At 50.7% G+C, this 26,447-nt stretch overlaps 1 protein-coding gene across 3 annotated transcripts in view; it reads right to left on the bottom strand.

Moving 5' to 3' along the window:
* Positions 1-260: 260 nt before the first annotated feature.
* The window catches only part of RECQL4 (RecQ like helicase 4), a 219,395-nt gene continuing 193,208 nt past the window's right edge, over positions 261-26,447 (bottom strand). For all 3 annotated transcript variants that reach the window (XM_068271053.1, XM_068271055.1, XM_068271054.1), the window contains 5 exons: positions 14,015-14,184; positions 4,433-4,619; positions 3,320-3,473; positions 1,981-2,089; positions 261-1,003 (listed from right to left, as the gene is read on the bottom strand). In XM_068271053.1, coding sequence (XP_068127154.1) covers positions 882-1,003; positions 1,981-2,089; positions 3,320-3,473; positions 4,433-4,619; positions 14,015-14,184 — 742 coding nt within the window. In that variant the 3' untranslated portion in view covers positions 261-881. The remainder of the gene's footprint in view (positions 1,004-1,980; positions 2,090-3,319; positions 3,474-4,432; positions 4,620-14,014; positions 14,185-26,447) is intronic.

Below are 26,447 nucleotides of genomic sequence, written 5' to 3'. Positions count from 1 at the left end.
CGGCCTCAGGCCTCTGAACATATCTGACAAGAGCTTGTCAAAAATCCCTCCCGTGGATATCGGCGCCTGCGCAGTGAGCCCAGACTGCTCATACAAGAGGAGCGTGATATACGAGCCCAGTCAGCCTCACCCGCCCCCACCACACCTGCCTCTGGCCCTGCCATGGATATCGGCGCCTGCGCAGTGAGCCCAGACTGCTCATACAAGAGGAGCGTGATATACGAGGCCAGTCAGCCAATAAATCAGACTTTTTACACATCAGTTTTATTATAAATGAAAGTCAAAAGTATCTACAAATAAACAGACTTGTACAACATGGAGGGGATGGTAAATGAGATGCAAATATTCCCGACTTCCTGCAGGATCATGTAAATTCATATGCAAATTTATGCAAATAGACCAAACAAGTCCCGCCAAGGTTTAAACTTTTTGGTTCATTTTCAAGCTGCATACTTTTGCATACAAATTTACATAATCCTGCATGAATTTAGAAATATTTGCATATCAGTGACCATCCCTTATAACAGTCTCAAATGCATGCCCTTGTAGAGGCCCACACAGATCGCAAGGTGCACGCCTTCATAGATCGCAAACTGCATGCCCTTGTAGAGCGCAAACCATGCACCCTCGTAGATCTCCCACCCTTGTAGATCACAGACCGCACACCCTCGTAGACACCGTCATAGATCTCAAAACCGGACACCCTCGTAGATCTCCCACCCTTGTAGATCACAGACGCACACCCTCGTAGATCGCAAAACCGCGCACACTCGTAGATCGGAGACCGCAATCTTTTGTAGATCAGAAAACGCAATTGTTTTGCCAAATCCTGCTTTTTGGGAATCCGCCATTGGAGAGTACAGCAGTGTGACAGGCCATCTTCATCTCATGCGGATAATCTCCTCCTTACAGATCTGCAGAACTTTGTTGAAGTCCAAGTGAAGGTATTTCCTCCAGAATCTTCGGTCCTTCCCGTAAATCTGTGCAGGGTAACACGGGCTGCCTACAAGCCAAACAGAACGCAGTATTAGTAGACATTACATACGTCAGTCATCCTGCAAGCATCTCCATGGAGGTCCATAGATGCTTTCCTTGCGTTGAAAGACATCCATGGCTACAATTATTAGGTAATGTCTAATGATGTTGATCCAGGGATTTTATCTGATTGCCATCTGGAGTCGGGAAGGAATTTTTCCCTTTTGGGGCTAATTGGAACATGCCTTGTAAGGGTTTTTTCGCCTTCCTCTGGATCAACAGGGATATGTGAGGGAGCAGGTTGGAGTTGGACTTTGTACTGGTTGAACTCGATGGACGTATGTCTTTTTTCAACCAAAATAACTATGTAACTATGTAGCTACCTTCATTGCCACACGTTATTGGAAACGATTTTGCACAATCACATTGTGAACTTGCCAGTCAATTTATACAGGTCTGGAAAATAACCAACATCTCCTGCTTTGTACAAGAAGGAAACACTGGCCTGTCTGTACAGAGTTCAAGTCAGAAAATTGCAGTTTGGCCTTAAAACCAGTTTAAGAAATGAGAGTTAGATGCAAATTAAAATGAAAAGTGAATTTTTGGTGTTGAATTTGTAGCACCAATACAAGTTTAAAGCGATTGTTTTAAGATAAGACAGGCCGGGGAGCGCGAACCCCTCACGGGCTCGAGGACTGCAGTCTCCTCACAAGCTGGGGAGTGTGGGGACCCCTCACGGGCCAGGGAGCATGGGGGATTCCTTATGAGCCGGGGGGCAGGGCCTACTCATGGGCCGACAAGGCTTGTGAATAGATCATCTAGTCGGTGGAAGTCATAAAGACGTGAATAGAGGGATAATCAGGAGGGAACAGAGTGGACTTCTATAGAATCAGTAGTAAAGATTCAGAGCTGCTAGGCACACACTTCATACCTTGCCTTGTCCTGGAACATGTATGAACACATTATTATTACACATTCATTCCTTATGATAAAATATTCACATACCAATCCCATGGAAAATGCGGGCAATGGCTCTTCCAGAGAATCTCTCATCTTGGTGAATGGAAAGGAAAAGACGAACATCGAAGCACAGCTGATGCCTCCAATCCTCCACCTGCAGGGAACCAAGCAATGAATGGAGGAGGCTGTACCCCTCCCATCCCCCCCCTCTGTGTGCATCCTGTCCTATTGTCTGACACCATCCCATCAGAGACCAGCAGGGGAGGGTAGATACAGGTAATGCCGGGGGAGGGATCAGAGATCAGTAGGGGAAGGTGGGTACGGGGAATAGAGGGTGGACAGAGATGGGGGTGGGATCAGAGACCAGCAGGGGAGAGTAGATACGGGGAATGGAGGGTGGACAGAGATGGGGGAGGGATCAGAGATCAGCAGTGGAGGGTAGATACAGGGAGTGATGGAGGGTGGACAGAGATGGGGGTGGGATCAGAGACCAGCCGGGGGGGGAGGGGGATACAGGGAATGATGGGGGAGCGATCAGAGATCAGCAGGGGGAGGTAGATACAGGGAGTGATGGAGGGTGGACAGAGATGAGGGAGGGATCAGAGACCAGCAGGGGAGGGTAGATACAGGGAATGGAGGGTGGACAGAGATGGGGGTGGGATCAGAGATCAGCAGTGGAGGGTAGATACAGGGAATGGAGGGTGGACAGAGATGGGGAAGGATCAGAGATCAGCAGTGGAGGGTAGATACAGGGAATGGAGGGTGGACAGAGATGGGGGAAGGATCAGAGATCAGCAGTGGAGGGTAGATACAGGGAATGGAGGGTGGACAGAGATGGGGGTGGGAACAGAGACCAGCAGGGGAGGGTAGATACAGGGAATGGAGGGTGGACAGAGATGGGGAAGGATCAGAGATCAGCAGTGAAGGGTAGATACAGAGAATGGAGGGTGGACAGAGATGGGGGAGGAATCAGAGACCAGCCGGAGGGGGCAGATACAGGGAATGATGGGGGAGGGATCAGAGACCAGCAGGGGAGGGTAGATACAGGGAATGGAGGGTGGACAGAGATGGGGGAGGGATCAGAGACCAGCAGGGGAGGGTAGATGGAGGGTGGACAGAGATGGGGTAGGAATCAGAGACCAGCAGGGGAGGGTAGATACGGGGAATGGACGGTGGACAGAGATGGGGGAGGGATCAGCAGGGGAGGATAGATACGGGGAATGGACGGTGGACATAGATGGGGGAGGGATCAGAGATCAGCAGGGGAGGTTAGATACGGGGAATGGACGGTGGACAGAGATAGGGGCGGTATATACGGTGAATGGAGTGTGGACAGAGATTAGGGTTGCTCTGTCCAGTATTATGATGAGAATATGCATATTACCTTCGTATCTCTCAGTTCTTCCTCGGAATCCGATTCATGGCTCTCTCCTGAGGTAGTTTTCCCTTGAAAGTAGTCCAAGATGTGAGATTTCAGCAGTGCACTGCGCTCCATGTTCACCTGCTCCGCACAGGCCGCACTGCTCCGGAACGCTACCCTGCAGAACAACAGAGGAGAAGTCATCCCCCAGCAGTAAAATACGGTCGCATGCCGGAACCAACGCACAGGCTCAGGGGTTCAGACCAAGCTGGCAGGAAATGTCTATTATTCCCAGCAGAGGAAGGAAATGAAGCTCGTATCATTTGCTAGAGGCGTTAGGGAAGTTAGTACCTGGGTCAGGGATGGAAGATTTTGTCCAATGAAATGGGAATCACACTGAGATCTGCTGGTTCACGTGGGAGGGGATAGTTATACTCGGCATTAATGATTTGGTCTCATTCACCTCGTAGTATGATACCACTAAATAGAAGTCATTGGGCTGGTGAACATCAGGATGCTTATTTCAATGCCTGAGACATTTTCATTGGTCCTTATAAGTTCAGCCAGGGTTTTCTATCTTGAGAAGAAAAATCAGGGTGGGAGAAGGGGTAAGTTGGCATAGTAACACGTTGGCATTTATGATGGACGTAGATGGGTCACAGGCTAGACTCCTCCTTATATTTAGCATAGGGTCAGTTTACATCCAGTTACTCCATTGTGATCCGTTGTGTGAAGTAAACCATCAGGGCTCTAGTCTGGACCTGCCTGAGTCAGTGAGTGAGTACAGACTTGCAATGGTCAAAGGAGGAATCTGCACACAGACTTCTTGTAACCATGAAGTGAAGTTTATTGTTCCATCACACACACAAGCAAGACATCTGACCGATTGGCCAATGGAATGGAACAATAAACTTCACTTTATGGTTTCAAAAAGTGTGTGCGGATTTCTCCTTTGAAGATTGGATGTATACAGCCCAGGGATCCTGCACCAGCATCCACCAACCAAGGTGTGCAGTTCTTCTGTAGGAGTACAGACTTGCTCGGTCATTGCTTGACCCATGACCTAGCCAGAGAACGCAGAACTCGTCAGCTGACCAGTAACTTTCATGGCAGGACCATCACTTTCTCAGGAGTTACCTCTGAAAGGCCTTGTAACACATCTTCAGCTGCCTCAAGGCCGTGGTCTCGCGTGAAGACACCTTCTGATGAAGAAAATCACACACACTTTCCAATTCCTCGTTAGTCAGATCTCCATATGCACGGAAATGAAAGGACAGCTTGCTGAACTCAACAAGGATGCCACTTCTGCCTGTTCCACGAAAACCTGAGGAACAAGGAGACACGGGAGAAACACCATTAGTAACAGGAATCTGTGTATGTTACTCTGATGCTAATAATATGGCAGAGGCAGATCAGGACAGCAAAACGTGCAATAGATGAAACAGATCACCACATGCACAGGCAGATCATCACATGCACAGGCAGATCATCACACGCACAGGCAGATCACCACACGCACAGGCAGATCACCACATGCACAGGCAGATCCTCACATGCACAGGCAGATCACCACATGCACAGGCAGATCACCACATGCACAGGCAGATCATCACATGCACAGGCAGATCATCACATGCTCAGGCAGATCACCACATGCACAGGCAGATCACCACATGCACAGGCAGATCATCACATGCACAGGCAGATCACCACATGCACAGGCAGATCACCAAATGCACAGGCAGATCATCACATGCACAGGCAGATCACCACATGCACAGGCAGATCACCACATGCACAGGCAGATCACCACATGCACAGGCAGATCATCACATGCACAGGCAGATCACCACATGCACAGGCAGATTACCACATGCAGAGGCAGATCAGCAGAGGCAGATCCCCACATGCACAGGCAGATCCCCACATGCACAGGCAGATCCCCACATGCACAGGCAGATCACCACATGCACAGGCAGATCACCACATGCACAGGCAGATCCCCACATGCACAGGGAGATCACCACATGCACAGGCAGATCACCACATGCACAGGCAGATCACCACATGCACAGGCATATCATCACAGGCACAGGCAGATCATCACAGGCAGATCACCACATGCACAGGCAGATCATCACATGCACAGGCAGATCATCACATGCACAGGCAGATCATCACATGCACAGGCAGATCATCACATGCACAGGCAGATCCCCACATGCACACAGAGATCACCACATGCACAGGTAGATCACCACATGCACAGGTAGATCACCACATGCACAGGCAGATCCTCACATGCACAGGCAGATCATCATCACATGCACAGGCAGATCACCACATGCAAAGGCAGATTACCACATGCAGAGGCAGATCAGCACAGGCAGATCCCCACATGCACAGGCAGATCCCCACATGCACAGGCAGATCACCACATGCACAGGCAGATCACCACATGCACAGGCAGATCACCACATGCACAGGCAGATCCCCACATGCCCAGGCAAATCACCACATGCACAGGCAGATCCTCACATGCACAGGCAGATCACCACATGCACAGGCAGATCACCACATGCCACATGCACAGGCAGATCACCACATGCACAGGCAGATCACCACATGCACAGGCAGATCACCACTTGCACAGGCAGATCACCACATGCACAGGCAGATCACCACATGCACAGGCAGATCATCACATGGTGGTGGCTGGATAGAGTACTGGTTAAGGGGTCTGCCTTTGACATGGGAGACCAGGGTTCGAATCCTGGCTATGTCAAGTACCTATTCAGTAAGGAGTTCAAGGCAAGACTCCCTAACACTGCATGTTGGCCTCTTGAGCGCGCCCCAGTGCCTGCAGCTCTTGAGCGCTTTGAGTCCGACAGGAGAAAAGCGCTATACAAATGTTCGGATTATTATCACATGCACAGGCAAATCACCACATGCACAGGCAGATCCCCACATGCACAGGCAGATCGCAACATGCACAGGCAGATCCCCACATGCACAGGCAGATCACCACATGCCACATGCACAGGCAGATCACCACATGCACAGGCAGATCACCACATGCACAGGCAGATCATCACAGGCAGATCCCCACATGCACAGGCAGATCACCACATGCACAGGCAGATCATCACATGCACAGGCAGATCATCACATGCACAGGCAGATCACCACATGCACAGGCAGATCAACACATGCACAGGCAGATCCCCACATGCACAGGCAGATCCCCACATGCACAGGCAGATCCCCACATGCACAGGCAGATCCCCACATGCACAGGCAGATCCCCACATGCACAGGCAGATCATCACATGCACAGGCAGATCACCACATGCACAGGCAGATCACCACATGCACAGGCAGATTACCACATGCACAGGCAGATCCCCACATGCACAGGCAGATCCCCACATGTACAGGCAGATCTCCACATGCACAGGCAGATCACCACATGCACAGGCAGATCACCACATGCCACATGCACAGGCAGATCACCACATGCACAGGCAGATCACCACATGCACAGGCAGATCACCACATGCACACGGAGATCACCACATGCACAGGTAGATCACCACATGCACAGGCAGATCCTCACATGCACAGGCAGATTACCACATGCACAGGCAGATCACCACATGCACAGGCAGATTACCACATGCACAGGCAGATCAGCACAGGCAGATCCCCACATGCACAGGCAGATCCCCACATGTACAGGCAGATCTCCACATGCACAGGCAGATCACCACATGCACAGGCAGATCACCACATGCCACATGCACAGGCAGATCACCACATGCACAGGCAGATCACCACATGCACAGGCAGATCACCACATGCACAGGCAGATCACCACATGCACAGGGAGATCACCACATGCATAGGCAGATCACCACATGCACAGGCAAATCACCACATGAACAGGCAGATTACCACATGCACAGGCAGATCCCCACATGCACAGGCAGATCGCCACATGCACAGGCAGATCCCCACATGCACAGGCAGATCCCCACATGCACAGGCAGATCACCACATGCACAGGCAGATAATCACAGGCAGATCCCCACATGCACAGGCAGATCACCACATGCACAGGCAGATCATCACATGCACAGGCAGATCATCACATGCACAGGCAGATCATCACATGCACAGGCAGATCACCACATGCACAGGGAGATCACCACATGCACAGGCAGATCACCACATGCACAGGCAGATCATCACATGCACAGGCAGATCATCACATGCACAGGCAGATCACCACATGCACAGGCAGATCACCACATGCACAGGCAGATTACCACATGCATAGGAAGATCAGCACAGGCAGATCCCCACATGCACAGGCAGATCCCCACATGCACAGGCAGATCACCAAATGCACAGGCAGATCATCACAGGCAGATCCCCACATGCACAGGCAGATCCCCACATGCACAGGCAGATACCCACATGCACAGGCAGATCCCCACATGCAGATCCCCACATGCACAGGCAGATCACCACATGCACAGGCAGATCACCACATGCACAGGCAGATGATCACATGCACAGGCAGATCACCACATGCACAGGGAGATCCCCACATGCACAGGCAGATCACCACATGCACAGGGAGATCCCCACATGCACAGGGAGATCCCCACATGCACAGGGAGATCCCCACATGCACAGGCAGATCCTCACATGCACAGGCAGATCCGCACAGGCAGATCCCCACATGCACAGGGAGATCCCCACATGCACAGGCAGATCACCACATGCACAGGCAGATCACCACATGCACAGGCAGATCCCCACATGCACAGGCAGATCCCCACATGCACAGGCAGATCGCCACATGCACAGGCAGATCGCCACATGCACAGGCAGATCCCCACATGCACAGGCAGATCACCACATGCACAGGCAGATCATCACAGGCAGATCCCCACATGCACAGGCAGATCACCACATGCACAGGCAGATCATCACAGGCAGATCCCCACATGCACAGTCAGATCACCACATGCACAGGCAGATCACCACATGCACAGGCAGATCACCACATGAACAGGCAGATCACCACATGCACAGGCAGATCATCACATGCACAGGCAGATCACCACATGCACAGGGAGATCACCACATGCACAGGGAGATCCCCACATGCACAGGCAGATCCTCACATGCACAGGCAGATCCCCACATGCACAGGCAGATCACCACATGCACAGGCAGATCACCACATGCACAGGCAGATCACCACATGCACAGGCAGATCACCACATGCACAGGCAGATCCCCACATGCACAGGCAGATCCCCACATGCACAGGCAGATCCCCACATGCACAGGCAGATCCCCACATGCACAGGCAGATCCCCACATGCACAGGCAGATCACCACATGCACAGGCAGATCCCCACATGCACAGGCAGATCATCACATGCACAGGCAGATCACCACATGCACAGGCAGATCACCACATGCACAGGCAGATCACCACATGCACAGGCAGATTACCACATGCACAGGCAGATCACCACATGCACAGGCAGATTACCACATGCACAGGCAGATCAGCACAGGCAGATCCCCACATGCACAGGCAGATCCCCACATGTACAGGCAGATCTCCACATGCACAGGCAGATCACCACATGCACAGGCAGATCACCACATGCCACATGCACAGGCAGATCACCACATGCACAGGCAGATCACCACATGCACAGGCAGATCACCACATGCACAGGCAGATCACCACATGCACAGGCAGATCACCACATGCACAGGGAGATCACCACTTGCATAGGCAGATCACCACATGCACAGGCAAATCACCACATGAACAGGCAGATTACCACATGCACAGGCAGATCCCCACATGCACAGGCAGATCGCCACATGCACAGGCAGATCCCCACATGCACAGGCAGATCCCCACATGCACAGGCAGATCACCACATGCACAGGCAGATAATCACAGGCAGATCCCCACATGCACAGGCAGATCACCACATGCACAGGCAGATCATCACATGCACAGGCAGATCATCACATGCACAGGCAGATCATCACATGCACAGGCAGATCATCACATGCACAGGCAGATCACCACATGCACAGGGAGATCACCACATGCACAGGCAGATCACCACATGCACAGGCAGATCATCACATGCACAGGCAGATCATCACATGCACAGGCAGATCACCACATGCACAGGCAGATCACCACATGCACAGGCAGATTACCACATGCATAGGAAGATCAGCACAGGCAGATCCCCACATGCACAGGCAGATCCCCACATGCACAGGCAGATCACCAAATGCACAGGCAGATCATCACAGGCAGATCCCCACATGCACAGGCAGATCCCCACATGCACAGGCAGATCCCCACATGCACAGGCAGATCCCCACATGCACAGGCAGATCCCCACATGCAGATCCCCACATGCACAGGCAGATCACCACATGCACAGGCAGATCACCACATGCACAGGCAGATGATCACATGCACAGGCAGATCACCACATGCACAGGGAGATCCCCACATGCACAGGCAGATCACCACATGCACAGGCAGATCACCACATGCACAGGGAGATCCCCACATGCACAGGCAGATCCTCACATGCACAGGCAGATCCGCACAGGCAGATCCCCACATGCACAGGGAGATCCCCACATGCACAGGCAGATCACCACATGCACAGGCAGATCACCACATGCACAGGCAGATCCCCACATGCACAGGCAGATCCCCACATGCACAGGCAGATCCCCACATGCACAGGCAGATCGCCACATGCACAGGCAGATCGCCACATGCACAGGCAGATCCCCACATGCACAGGCAGATCACCACATGCACAGGCAGATCATCACAGGCAGATCCCCACATGCACAGGCAGATCCCCACATGCACAGGCAGATCATCACAGGCAGATCCCCACATGCACAGTCAGATCACCACATGCACAGGCAGATCCCCACATGCACAGGCAGATCACCACATGCACAGGCAGATCACCACATGAACAGGCAGATCACCACATGCACAGGCAGATCATCACATGCACAGGCAGATCACCACATGCACAGGGAGATCACCACATGCACAGGGAGATCCCCACATGCACAGGCAGATCCTCACATGCACAGGCAGATCCCCACATGCACAGGCAGATCACCACATGCACAGGCAGATCACCACATGCACAGGCAGATCACCACATGCACAGGCAGATCCCCACATGCACAGGCAGATCGCCACATGCACAGGCAGATCCCCACATGCACAGGCAGATCACCACATGCACAGGCAGATCACCACATGCACAGGCAGATCATCACAGGCAGATCCCCACATGCACAGGCAGATCCCCACATGCACAGGCAGATCCCCACATGCACAGGCAGATCATCACATGCACAGGCAGATCACCACATGCACAGGCAGATCATCACATGCACAGGCAGATCATCACATGCACAGGCAGATCACCACATGCACAGGCAGATCACCACATGCACACGGAGATCACCACATGCACAGGTAGATCACCACATGCACAGGCAGATCACCACATGCACTGGCAGATCATCATCACATGCACAGGCAGATCATCACATGCACAGGCAGATCATTACATGCACAGGCAGATCATCACATGCACAGGCAGATCACCACATGCACAGGGAGATCACCACATGCACAGGCAGATCACCACATGCACAGGCAGATCACCACATGCACAGGCAGATCCTCACATGCACAGGCAGATCATCACATGCACAGGCAGATCATCACATGCACAGGCAGATCACCTCATGCACAGGCAGATCACCACATGTAAAGGCAGATCACCACATGTAAAGGCAGATCCCCACATGTCCAGGCAGATCACCACATGCACAGGCAGATCACCACATGCACAGTCAGATCACCACATGCAAAGACAGATCCCCACATGCCTAGGCAGATCCCCACATGTCCAGGCAGATCACCACATGCACAGGCAGATCCTCACATGCACAGGCAGATCACCACATGCACAGGGAGATCCCCACATGCACAGGCAGATCCCCACATGCACAGGCAGATCCCCACATGCACAGGCAGATCCCCACATGCACAGGCAGATCATCACAGGCAGATCCCCACATGCACAGGCAGATCACCACATGCACAGGCAGATCCCCACATGCACAGGCAGACCATCACATGCACAGGCAGACCATCACATGCACAGGCAGATCATCACATGCACAGGCAGATCATCACATGCACAGGCAGATCACCACATGCACAGGCAGATCACCACATGCACAGGGAGATCCCCACATGCACAGGCAGATCCTCACATGCACAGGCAGATCCCCACATGCACAGGCAGATCACCACATGCACAGGCAGATCACCACATGCACAGGCAGATCACCACATGCACAGGCAGATCCCCACATGCACAGGCAGATCCCCACATGCACAGGCAGATCGCCACATGCACAGGCAGATCGCCACATGCACAGGCAGATCCCCACATGCACAGGCAGATCACCACATGCACAGGCAGATCACCACATGCACAGGCAGATCATCACAGGCAGATCCCCACATGCACAGGCAGATCCCCACATGCACAGGCAGATCCCCACATGCACAGGCAGATCATCACATGCACAGGCAGATCACCACATGCACAGGCAGATCATCACATGCACAGGCAGATCATCACATGCACAGGCAGATCACCACATGCACAGGCAGATCACCACATGCACAGGCAGATCACCACATGCACACGGAGATCACCACATGCACAGGTAGATCACCACATGCACAGGCAGATCACCACATGCACTGGCAGATCATCATCACATGCACAGGCAGATCATTACATGCACAGGCAGATCATCACATGCACAGGCAGATCACCACATGCACAGGGAGATCATCACATGCACAGGGAGATCACCACATGCACAGGCAGATCACCACATGCACAGGCAGATCACCACATGCACAGGCAGATCCTCACATGCACAGGCAGATCATCACATGCACAGGCAGATCATCACATGCACAGGCAGATCACCTCATGCACAGGCAGATCACCACATGTAAAGGCAGATCACCACATGTAAAGGCAGATCCCCACATGTCCAGGCAGATCACCACATGCACAGGCAGATCACCACATGCACAGTCAGATCACCACATGCAAAGACAGATCCCCACATGCCTAGGCAGATCCCCACATGCCCAGGCAGATCACCACATGCACAGGCAGATCCTCACATGCACAGGCAGATCACCACATGCACAGGGAGATCCCCACATGCACAGGCAGATCCCCACATGCACAGGCAGATCCCCACATGCACAGGCAGATCATCACAGGCAGATCCCCACATGCACAGGCAGATCACCACATGCACAGGCAGATCCCCACATGCACAGGCAGACCATCACATGCACAGGCAGACCATCACATGCACAGGCAGATCATCACATGCACAGGCAGATCATCACATGCACAGGCAGATCACCACATGCACAGGCAGATCACCACATGCACAGGCAGATCACCACATGCACAGGCAGATCATCACATGCACAGGCAGGTCACCACATGCACAGGCAGATCACCACATGCAGAGGCAGATCACCACAGGCAGATCCCCACATGCACAGGCAGATCCCCACATGCACAGGCAGGTCACCACATGCACAGGCAGATCACCACATGCACAGGCAGATCATCACATGCACAGGCAGATCACCACATGCACAGGCAGATCACCACATGCACATGGAGATCACCACATGCACAAGTTGATCACCACATGCACAGGCAGATCATCATCACATGCACAGACAGATCATCACATGCACAGGCAGATCACCACATGCACAGGCAGATCACCACATGCACAGGCAGATCACCACCACATGCACAGGCAGATCACCACATGCACAGGCAGATCATCATCACATGCACAGGCAGATCACCACATGCACAGGGAGATCACCACATGCACAGGTAGATCACCACATGCACAGGCAGATCACCACATGCACAGGCAGATCACCACATGCACAGGCAGATCACCACATGCACAGGCAGATCCCCACATGCACAGGTAGATCCCCACATGCACAGGTAGATCACCACATGCACAGGCAGATCAACACATGCACAGGCAGATCACTACATGCACAGGCAGATCACCACATGCACAGGCAGATCACCACATGCACAGGCAGATCACCACATACACAGGCAGATCATCACCACATGCACAGGCAGATCACCACATGCACAGGCAGATCACCACATGCACAGGCAGATCACCACATGCACAAGCAGATCACCACATGCACAAGCAGATCACCACATGCACAAGCAGATCACCACATGCAGATCACCCCATACACAGGCAGATCACCCCATACACAGGCAGATCACCACATACACAGGCAGATCACCACATGCACAGGTAGATCACCACATGCACAGGCAGCTCACCACATGCACAGGCAGATCCCCACATGCACAGGCAGCTCACCACATGCACAGGCAGATCCCCACATGCACAGGCAGAAGCAGATTAGGGGATTGGTTGTGAATACAGTGCAGGTCATTCGTGTGCACATGAAGACTTGTTACTGATACTGCCATCATGATCAGGTACCTCCAGAGGAAGAATTCCACTGCACGTTACGGAGAGCCCTCTTCACCGGAATGACCTCCCAGCCCATGGAGTCCGCAAGTTCCACAACGTTAAACTCCAGAGAGCTCACGTGTGTGTGATCAATTCCAGACAGACGCTCGCGAGCCAGAGCTACAGCCACAGGCGGACATCTGTCAAAATAAACGTGTGATCAATGCCAGAAAGATGATCGCAAGCAAGATCTACAGTCACAGGTGGACATCTGTCAATCATGTGTGTGACCAATGCCAGACAGACGCTCTAGAGCAAGATCTACAGCCACAGGCGGAAATCTGTCAATCATGTGTGTGACCAATGCCAGACAGACGCTCTAGAGCAAGATCTACAGCCACAGGCGGACATCTGTCAATCATGTGTGTGACCAATGCCAGACAGACGCTCTAGAGCAAGATCTACAGCCACTGGCGGACATCTGTCAATAGTGTGTGACCAATGCCAGACAGATGATCGCAAGCAAGATCTACAGTCACAGGTGGACATCTGTCAAACGTGTGTGACCAATGCCAGACAGATGATCGCAAGCAAGATCTACAGTCACAGGTGGACATCTGTCAAACGTGTGTGACCAATGCCAGACAGATGATCGCAAGCAAGATCTACAGCCACAGGTGGACATCTGTCAATCATGTGTGTGACCAATGCCAGACAGATGATCGCGGGCAAGATCTACAGCCACTGGCGGACATCTGTCAATAGTGTGTGATCAATGCCAGACAGATGATCGCGGGCAAGATCTACAGCCACTGGCGGACATCTGTCAATAGTGTGTGATCAATGCCAGACAGATGATCGCGGGCAAGATCTACAGCCACTGGCGGACATCTGTCAATAGTGTGTGACCAATGCCAGACAGATGATCGCGGGCAAGAGCTACAGCCACTGGCGGAAATCTGTCAATAGTGTGTGACCAATGCCAGACAGATGATCGCAAGCAAGATCTACAGTCACAGGTGGACATCTGTCAAACGTGTGTGACCAATGCCAGACAGATGATCGCAAGCAAGATCTACAGTCACAGGTGGACATCTGTCAAACGTGTGTGACCAATGCCAGACAGATGATCGCAAGCAAGATCTACAGCCACAGGTGGACATCTGTCAATCATGTGTGTGACCAATGCCAGACAGATGATCGCGGGCAAGATCTACAGCCACTGGCGGACATCTGTCAATAGTGTGTGATCAATGCCAGACAGATGATCGCGGGCAAGATCTACAGCCACTGGCGGACATCTGTCAATAGTGTGTGATCAATGCCAGACAGATGATCGCGGGCAAGATCTACAGCCACTGGCGGACATCTGTCAATAGTGTGTGACCAATGCCAGACAGATGATCGCGGGCAAGAGCTACAGTCACAGGTGGACATCTGTCAATCATGTGTGTGACCGATGCCAGACAGCCGCTCGCGGGCAAGATCTACAGCCACTGGCGGACATCTGTCAATCATGTGTGTGACCAATGCCAGACAGATGATCGCGGGCAAGATCTACAGCCACTGGCGGACATCTGTCAATAGTGTGTGATCAATGCCAGACAGATGATCGCGGGCAAGATCTACAGCCACTGGCGGACATCTGTCAATCATGTGTGTGACCAATGCCAGACAGATGATCGCAAGCAAGATCTACAGCCACAGGTGGACATCTGTCAATCATGTGTGTGACCAATGCCAGACAGACGCTCTAGAGCAAGATCTACAGCCACAGGCGGAAATCTGTCAATAGTGTGCGACCAATGCCAGACAGATGGTCGCGGGCAAGATCTACAGTCACAGGTGGACATCTGTCAATAGTGTGCGACCAATGCCAGACAGATGGTCGCGGGCAAGATCTACAGTCACAGGTGGACATCTGTCAATCATGTGTGTGACCAATGCCAAACAGATGATCGCGGGCAAGATCTACAGCCACTGGCGGACATCTGTCAATAGTGTGTGACCAATGCCAGACAGATGATCGCGGGCAAGATCTACAGCCACTGGCGGAAATCTGTCAATAGTGTGTGTGACCGATGCCAGACAGATGATCGCGAGCAAGATCTACAGTCACAGGTGGACATCTGTCAATCATGTGTGTGACCAATGCCAAACAGATGATCGCGGGCAAGATCTACAGCCACTGGCGGACATCTGTCAATAGTGTGTGACCAATGCCAGACAGATGATCGCGGGCAAGAGCTATAGCCTGTCAATCACGACGCACCTATTGTCTCCACCCCACCCTTTAGATTGTAAGCCTCTGGCAGGGCCCTCCTCCCTAATGTATCCAGCTTGATTATGCAATCTTACTCACAACCACCCTTCTTGTAGACTCGAACAGTCTCTATCTTGACCAATGACACTGTATTGTTATCAAACTATTTGCATGATCTTGTTTTGTTGTGAGTTTCCGTATGTTCTACCTGTATGTTAACCCATTTATCTATTGTGCAGCGCTGCGTAATATGTTGGCACCTTATAAATACATTAAATAATAATAATAATAATAATAATAATGTGTGATCAATGCCAGACAGACGCTCACGGGCAAGAGCTACAGCCACAGGCGGACATCTGTCAAACGTGTGTGATCAATGCCAGACAGACACTCGCGGCAAAAAATTAAGTGAATACATTTTGGAATAAAACACCACAATGAATATCTCTGAGTCCGGAGGCAGGCGGGGCTATTGTTTGTACAGGATATCAGGAGGCGGGGCTATTGTATAAATGGGATATAAGAGGGCAGGGCTATTGTTTGCACAGGATATCAGGAGGCGGGACTATTGTATAAATGGGATATAAGAGGGCAGGACTATTGTTTGTACACGATATCAGGAGGCGGGGCTATTGTATAAATGGGATATAAGAGGGCAGGGCTATTGTCCGTTAAGGATATCAGGAGGTGGGGCTATTGTCTGTACAGGATATCAAGGGCGGGGCTATGGTCCGTACAGGATATCTAGAGGCAAGCGGGGCTATTGTCAGTAGGCGGGGCTATTATCTGTACATGATATCAGGAGGTGGGGCTATTGTTTGTACAGGATATAAGGAGGCGGGGCTATGGTCTGTAAATGATTTTAGGTGGGGCTATTGTATGTACAGGATATCAGAAGGTGGGGCTTTTGTCTGTACAGGATATCATGGGGCAGGTGGGGCCATTGTATGTACAGGATATCAGGAAAATATATTTACTAGGAAGGAAAAGTAGGGCAGGCGATACACACCAAAACTACACACAAGGATTGAACTTTATCAAAAATACTTTAATGAGTTTATAAGATACAAAAAATATTTAAAATTGCCTAAACCACATTACTCTGCTGATCTGAAATACTAACCGGGAGCTCCCCTACATGCATCCAGTCATACATACCATACAACCCGTTAGATAAAGTGCACTGTTGAGTGTATCAGACATAGGGTCTAGAATTGTAATTCATATGTTGCCGCCTAGGAAGCGCTTGACATCATCCAATCAGATGTCATACTGCCAATTAGAGACCAATCGATGTCACACAGTCACTATTGTTAGAAACCAGAGTGCTCCACTCTTCTACACGTTGGAAAAAACAGCAAGCCCACCTTGACCAGCTCTTGCCACACACACAATTGTATGAAGCACAGTGTCAGCATAGGTTAGTAGCAAAGCAGCATTGATCATAGCATTGGAGATGAAGATTTTGAAATTTGTAGATTATAGCACATGCAAAGCGTCAATGTCAGGCATGGTCGGAATTGCCCATTTCCGTTTCCGGCACAATTCCGCATTCCATCATATAGAAATTCCGTTACCGGACCATTCCGACGGTATACCTGAGTAATTCCGCGGAATTCCGTTTAAGTCGGAATTCCGCCCGAAAAATTTTAAAATTCTCTCTCTCTCTCTCTCTCTCTCTCTCCCTCTCTCCCTCTCCCTCCCTCCCTCCCTCCCTCCTCCTCCTCCTCCTCCTCCTCCTATCCATCCATCCATCCATCCATCTATCCATCCATCTATATCATGCAGTAGGGAATTGCAGATTTTCAAAACAGCTTATATACCATAGCTGGGATTTGAACCCAGAACCTAGTGTGTAGTAGGTATGTGTCTTAACCTCTAGACCATGACCCACACTACATGTTAAAGCTGGCGGTAGCATAAACCATACTTCCATTATGATCAATTCGATAGAAAAAGTAGCATGATTAAGGATTTGTACTTTTTGAAAAGCATGCCTATATACCATAGCTGGGATTTGAACCAAGGACCTAGTGTATAGTAGGTATCTGTCTTAACCTCTAGACCATGACCCACACTACATGCTAAAGCTGGCGGTAGCATAAACCATACTTCCATTATGATCAATTCGATAGAAAAAGTAGCATGATTAAGGATTTGTACTTTTTGAAAAGCATGCCTATATACCATAGCTGGGATTTGAACCAAGGACCTAGTGTATAGTAGGTATCTGTCTTAACTTCTAGACCATGACCCACACTACATGCTAAAGCTGGCGGTAGCATAAACCATACTTCCATTATGATCAATTCGATAGAAAAAGTAGCATGATTAAGGATTTGTACTTTTTGAAAAGCATGCCTATATACCATAGCTGGGATTTGAACCAAGGACCTAGTGTATAGTAGGTATCTGTCTTAACCTCTAGACCATGACCCACACTACATGCTAAAGCTGGCGGTAGCATAAACCATACTTCCATTATGATCAATTCGATAGAAAAAGTAGCATGATTAAGGATTTGTACTTTTTGAAAAGCATGCCTATATACCATAGCTGGGATTTGAACCAAGGACCTAGTGTGTAGTAGGTATCTGTCTTAACCTCTAGACCATGACCCACACTACATGCTAAAGCTGGCGGTAGCATAAACCATACTTCCATTATGATCAATTCGATAGAAAAAGTAGCATGATTAAGGATTTGTACTTTTTGAAAAGCATGCCTATATACCATAGCTGGGATTTGAACCAAGGACCTAGTGTGTAGTAGGTATCTGTCTTAACCTCTAGACCATGACCCACACTGCATAGTAGTAGGTACCTGTCTTACCCACTAGTAAGGGAGAGGCTGCAGCCTCAGGGCGCAGTGTAGGAGGGGGTGCACAATTCATTCAGCTGTCATTCCCAATTGTGTTTGAAGCAGAAAGAAATAAGAAAAGGTGATACATGGCAGCGACTGCAAGCCAGATAAGTAGAGATTAAGGTGTTGGGGGTGGGGGGGGCCTGGGGCACCTCTTAGTGTAATAGCAATCAGTGTGTAACAGCTGGGGTGGGAGGGATGGGGGGGCGCACTTTGCTGTCTCAGCCTTGGGTGCTGAAGGACCTTGTCCCACCTCTGACCACACTACATGCTAAAGCCTGGCCCTGAGTGTGGTTGATGGTCTAGAGCAGTGGTCCTCAAACTAAGGCCCGCAGGCCGAATGTGGCCCCCTAAGGCTTTCTTACCGGCCCCCCACACAGAAAATGTATTGCTTATAAATGCAGTCAGCTACATCTTTAAATATTGGTGGTCCACATATGGAATAGCAGTGCAGCACCCCCCATCCACATGGAAGCCAGAAAGTACAAATCCTTAATCATGCTACTTTTTCTATCGAATTGATCATAATGGAAGTATGGTTTATGCTACCGCCAGCTTTAGCATGTAGTGTGGGTCATGGTCTAGAGGTTAAGACAGATACCTACTATACACTAGGTCCTTGGTTCAAATCCCAGCTATGGTATATAGGCATGCTTTTCAAAAAGTACAAATCCTTAATCATGCTACTTTTTCTATCGAATTGATCATAATGGAAGTATGGTTTATGCTACCGCCAGCTTTAGCATGTAGTGTGGGTCATGGTCTAGAGGTTAAGACATATACCTACTACACACTAGGTTCTGGGTTCAAATCCCAGCTATGGTATATAAGCTGTTTTGAAAATCTGCAATTCCCCACTGCATGATATAGATGGATGGATGGATGGATGGATGGATGGATGGATGGATGAATGAGGAGGAGGAGGAGGAGGAGGAGGAGGAGGAGGAGGAGGAGGAGGAGGAGGAGGAGGAGGAGGAGGAGGAGGAGGAGGAGGAGGAGGAGGAGGAGGAGGAGGAGGAGGAGGAGGAGGAGGAGGAGGAGGAGGAGGAGGAGGAGGAGGAGGAGGAGGAGGAGGAGGAGGAGGAGGAGGAGGAGGAGAGAGAGAGAGAGAGAGAGAGAGAGAGAGAGAGAGAGAGAGAGAGAGAGAGAGAGAGAGAGAGAGAGAGAGATTTTTTCCGGCCGGAATCACGGAATTTATAATTCCGCGGAATTTTCCGAGCATCCCTAGTCAATGTCCTCCAAAGCAATCAGCATGCAGCATGCAGCACACAGGAGGAGGAGGAGGAGGAGGAGGAGGAGGAGGAGGAGGAGGAGGAGGAGGAGGAGGAGGAGGAGGAGGAGGAGGAGGAGGAGGAGGAGGAGGAGGAGGAGGAGGAGGAGGAGGAGGAGGAGGAGGAGGAGGAGGAGGAGGAGGAGGAGGAGGAGAGAGAGAGAGAGAGAGAGAGAGAGAGAGAGAGAGAGAGAGAGAGAGATTTTTTCCGGCCGGAATCACGGAATTTATAATTCCGCGGAATTTTCCGAGCATCCCTAGTCAATGTCCTCCAAAGCAATCAGCATGCAGCATGCAGCACACAGCTCCATATCAAGAGCAAACAACGACACAGTGTCACATGTCCCATGAACATCATGAGCACACTGCTGGTGTGCAAACAAACAGTAGCAGAGTACTTCTGATGCAGGCCTGGATACCTTTAGCCCACAGCTGACAGTCTTTCAGCACAGAGTACCTTACATGTGGCTCTCCAGGGAGGATTGCTGTGTGTTTGTATTGTTGGAAAGTTCACAGACGTTTCCTAGATCGTGATGCAATGCTGTCGTGCAGGGCCCTCGGAGATGGCTGTAATAAGCATGCAGAGGGAGTCCAGGCAGTCCATACAGCAAAGATGTGGAGCAAACACGCGGTGATGGCCACCTATAGCCCCGACATGTTTCACGAGCTTCCTGCTCGTTTCCTCAGGGGGCGTGGCTCACCGCTGAATGAACATCCTCTCATTAAATTGGCCTCTCCAGCCTATCACTAGCCCAAGGGGCGTGATTCTCCAGCCGCGCCTCCCATCCGCATGACGGCGGCGCGCGCCGTCCATCCACACACCCCCACCTCCTGTCGCAGCAAACCGGCGTGCAGGGAGGGGAGGAGGACAACGCGCGTCAGCCGCGCAGTACCGCCAGGAACTCAGCCGCCCAGACAATCCGGGACAATATGAAGTTCCGTCTGCACATACGGAGGGGGGCACACAACGGAGCACAACGCCCCTAAAGGTACAAAAACTGCCAAAAAGGCAATCAAATAACACACAACATACACAGACTTCACATAATGCCCACAATGAACAGCCATGCATCTAACTAAAATAAAGATATATATCTAGATTACTGCATAAAGCGGCAACTAGAAATGACAAAGGCTAAGATATATACGCCTCAATCTCTGACCTATATGATATCAAAAAAGGTGTCCAGTACAATGTCGGGGGAGCAGCACACAAATCGAACACCCTACCGCCCAGGCAGTATGGCAGGACAGTATCTCGAGGAAGACGGACAAAACTTAAGGACACTTGTCCACAAGCTGATGACCGAATTATATGGGTAAAAAGGATGCAAAGCCCTCCATCTCGTTCAAGCCAGGGGGGGCTGTTGCCTTTAAGTCGAAAATCCATCGACATTCCCTCTGTTTAAGCAATTTGTCCTGATTGCCACCCCTAATTGACCCATGTATGCGGTCCAGACCTACGACTCTAAGGTCGCTGTATCTACCGCCATGGCATTGTCTGAAATGCTGGCCGACGGGTGCAGTGGAGTTCACACTTTTAATACTCTTAATGTGTTCTAAAATGCGTTCCCGCAGTTCTCGTGTGGTTTTGCCGATGTAAAAAGCCCCACAGGGGCACATCAGCATATATACCACGAATTTTGTAATGCAATTAACATAGTGCGATAACCTCCACTGCCTCCCGCCGGGAAGCAGGACCGATCCGCCAATATGCATGTATCTACAAATTTTGCAGCCCCCGCATGTATAGGTACCAAGAATCCGACAGTGCGGTCTTGGGCCTTCCACACCCTCAAAGTGGCTCCTAACCAGGGAGTCCCTAAGTGATGGTGCTCTGCGGAAGGCAACCTTAGGTCTTGGTGTGACCAAAGGGGACAACTGTGGATCATTGCATAAAATGTACCAATATTTATCAAGAGCGTGCGTAATCAGATCATGCTCCAGACAGTATCGGGTACAAAACCTCGTCTGCCGATCAGTGGACTCAGTAGTCTTATTCGAATTGAGTAATCTAACCCGATCACTATTATGTGCTCTCTTAAAGGCCTGTCTGAGAGTCCTGTCACTATAACCCCGGGTCTGAAACCGTGTGCGCAAAGCTCCTGCCTCCTGTATAAATGACTCATCACTGGTACAATTTCGTCGGACTCTAAGATATTGTCCAGTGGGGATGCCCCTCACTGTATGAGCCGGGTGGCAACTGGTGGCCTGAAGAAGGGCATTAGTTGACGTCTCCTTCCTATATAGAGTGGTATGTATAGTCCCCGTACAATCACAAGCCACCATAAGATCCAAAAAAGGAATGGAATGCTGGTCATAGCTAAAGGTAAACCGTAAATTCCGATCGTTCGCATTCAAGCGTTCGACGAATGTACTCAAATCTTTCTGGTCACCTGACCAGAGCATGAAGATATCATCTATGTATCTGTGCCAGACCAAAATCCGGCACAGGTACATCGAGAGATCATCATCAGCGAATAAATTACATTCCCACTCCCCCAGGTACAGGTTGGCATACGACGGGGCACATGTTGTCCCCATCGCCGTCCCCTGCACCTGGAGGTAATGTTCACCATCAAAAATAAAAATGTTATTAGTTTTTAACAAAAATCGTAAAAGGACCAACAGGAGCTTATTGTGATCAGCGGACTCCAGACCCAACTCGCCAAGGAAGGTGCCAACTGCCATAATGCCCAAATCATGCGGAATAGAAGAATAGAGGGCCTCGACATCCAGGGCGACGAGCACGGTGCCAGGGGGGACCTGCAGGCCATCGATGGTTCTCAAAAAATGAGAGGTGTCCCTTATGTATGATGGCAGGGACTGCACGTGGGGTTGGAGATGTTTGTCAATATATACACTCACTTTTTCCGTTAATGAACCGCAACCCGATACAATCGGTCGGCCAGGTGGTTTCTCCAGACCCTTATGCACTTTCGGAAGTGCATAAAAGGTCGGAGTCACCGGATGTAATACTTTCATAAAATCATAAATCTCCATAGAGATGACACCACATTGCAATGCCTCATCCAAGATGGCATACAGGTCCCGCTGACACCGCACCACCCTAGACGACGGGACCCTCCTATAACAGTCATGATTAGTAAGTACCTGCATGCACATGTCCCTGTAAGCCACACTGGACATCACCACCACATTGCCGCCCTTATCCGACGGTTTGATCACCCAATCCTTTTTAGATTTCAATATCTCAATCGCCATTAGCTCTTCATCAGTAAGGTTGGCAGGGTCATTGCGCACATGCAGTTGCAAGATCTCCCTCTCCACCGATGCTACGAATGTCTGCAGATTGGTATTAAGTGACAGGGGAGGATATTTTTGTGACCGATTCTTAAACTGGTCACTGTTGACTGTCCAGGATATCAGGAGCCTGGTGAGGATATTGTATGTACAGGATATCAGAAGGCGGGGCTAATGTCTGCACAGGATATCATGGGGCAGGCTAATGTCTGTACAGGATATCAGGAGGTGGGGCTATTGTCTGTACAGGATATCAGGAGGCGGGGCTATTGTCTGTACAGGATATCAGGAGGCAGGTGGGGCCACTGCCTGTACAGGATATCAGGAGGCGGGGCTATTGTCTGTACATGATATCAGGAGGAGGGGCTATGGTCTGTACATGATTTTAGGAGGTGGGGCTATTGTTTGTACGGGATATCAGAAGGTGGGGGCTTTTGTCTGTACAGGATATCATGGGGCAGGCGAATGTCTGTACGGGATATCAGGAGGCGGGGCTATTGTATGTACAGGATATCAGAAGGCGGGGCTAATGTCTGCACAGGATATAATGGGGCAGGCTAATGTCTGTACAGGATATCAGGAGGCGGGGCGATTGTTTGTATGGGATATCAGAAGGCGGGGCTTTTGTCTGTACAGGATATCATGGGGCAGGTGGGGCCATTGTATGTACAGGATATCATGGGGTAGGCTAATGTCTGTACAGGATATCAGGAGGCGGGTCTATTGTCCGTAAAGGATATCATGAGGCAGGCTAATGTCTGTACAGGATATCAGGAGGAGGGCGGGGCTAATGTCTGTACAGGCTATTAGGAGGCGGGGCTAATGTCTGTACAGGATATCAGGAGGAGGGCAGGGCTAATGTCTGTACAGGATATCAGAGGCGGGCTATTGTCTGTACAGGATATCAGGGGCGGGCTATTGTCTGTACAGGATATCAGGGGCGGGCTATTGTCTGTACAGGATATCAGGGGCGGGCTATTGTCTGTACAGGATATCCGGAGGCGGGGCTATTGTCTGTACAGGATATCCGGAGGCGGGGCTATTGTCTATACAGGATATCATGGGGCAGGCTATTGTCTGTACTGGATATCAGGAGGCAGGCGGGGCCACTGTATGTACAGGATATCAGGAGGTGGGGTTGTCTGTACAGGATATCAGGAGGTGAGGCTATTGTCTGTACAGGATATCAGGAGGTGGGGTTGTCTGTACAGGATATCAGGAGGCAGACGGGGCCATTGTATGTACAGGATATCAGGAGGCGGGGCTATTGTCCGTACAGGATATCAGGAGGAAGACGGGGCCATTGTATGTACAGGATATCAGGAGGCGGGGCTATTGTTTGTACGGGATATCAGGAGGCGGGGCTATTGTCTGTACAGGATATCAGGAGGAAGACGGGGCCATTGTATGTACAGGATATCAGGAGGCGGGGCCATTGTCTGTACAGGATATCAGGAGGCAGACGGGGCCATTGTATGTACAGGATATCAGGAGGCGGGGCCATTGTCTGTACAGGATATCAGGAGGCAGACGGGGCCATTGTATGTACAGGATATCAGGAGGCGGGGCTATTGTCTGTACAGGATATCAGGAGGAAGACGGGGCCATTGTCTGTACAGGATATCAGGAGGCGGGGCTATTGTCCGTTAAGGATATCAGGAGGCGGGGCTATTGTCTGTACAGGATATCAAGGGCGGGGCTATGGTCCGTACAGGATATCTAGAGGCAAATGGGGCTATTGTCAGTAGGCGGGGCTATTATCTGTACATGATATCAGGAGGTGGGGCTATTGTTTGTACAGGATATAAGGAGGCGGGGCTATGGTCTGTACATGATTTTAGGTGGGGCTATTGTTTGTACAGGATATCAGAAGGTGGGGCTTTTGTCTGTACAGGATATCATGGGGCAGGTGGGGCCATTGTATGTACAGGATATCAGGAGCCTGGTGAGGATATTGTATGTACAGGATATCAGAAGGTGGGGCTTTTGTCTGTACAGGATATCATGGGGCAGGCTGTCGTCTGTACAGGATATCAGGAGGCAGGTGGGGCTATTGTTTGTACACGATATCATGGGGCAGGCTGTCGTCTGTACAGGATATCAGGAGGCAGGTGGGGCTATTGTATGTACAGGATATCATGGGGCAGGCTGTTGTCTGTACAGGATATCAGGAGGCAGGTGGGGATATTGTATGTACAGGATAACAGGAGGAGGGCGGGACTAATGTCTGTACAGGCTATCAGGAGGCAGGGCTATTGCATGTACAGGATATCAGGAGGCGGGGCTATTTTCTATACAGGATATCAGGAGGCGGGGCTATTGTCCGTACAGGATATCAGGAGGAGGGGGGGACTAATGTCTGTACAGGCTATCAGGAGGCAGGGCTATTGTCTGTACAGCATATCAGGAGGCGGGGCTGTTTTCTGTACAGTATATCAGGAGGAAGGTGGGGCTATTGCCTATACAGGATATCAGGAGGAGGGAGGGACTAATGTCTGTGCAGGCTATCAGGAGGCAGGGCTATTGTATGTACAGGATATCAGGAGGCGGGGCTATTTTCTGTACAGGATATCAGGAGACGGGGCTATTGTCTGTACAAGATATCAGGAGGCAGGGCTATTGTCTGTACAGGATATCAGGAGGCTGGGCTATTGTATGTACAGGATATCAGAAGGCGGGGCTATTGTCTGTACAGGATATAAGGAGGCGGGGCTATTGTCTGTACAGGATATCAGGAGGAGGGCGGGACTAATGTCTGTACAGGATATCAGGAGGCAGGGCTATTGTCTGTACAGCATATC

Source organism: Hyperolius riggenbachi, chromosome 2 (assembly GCF_040937935.1).
Source record: "Hyperolius riggenbachi isolate aHypRig1 chromosome 2, aHypRig1.pri, whole genome shotgun sequence".
Taxonomy (NCBI): domain Eukaryota; kingdom Metazoa; phylum Chordata; class Amphibia; order Anura; family Hyperoliidae; genus Hyperolius; species Hyperolius riggenbachi.
This window is presented reverse-complemented; position numbering and strand designations above follow the sequence as displayed.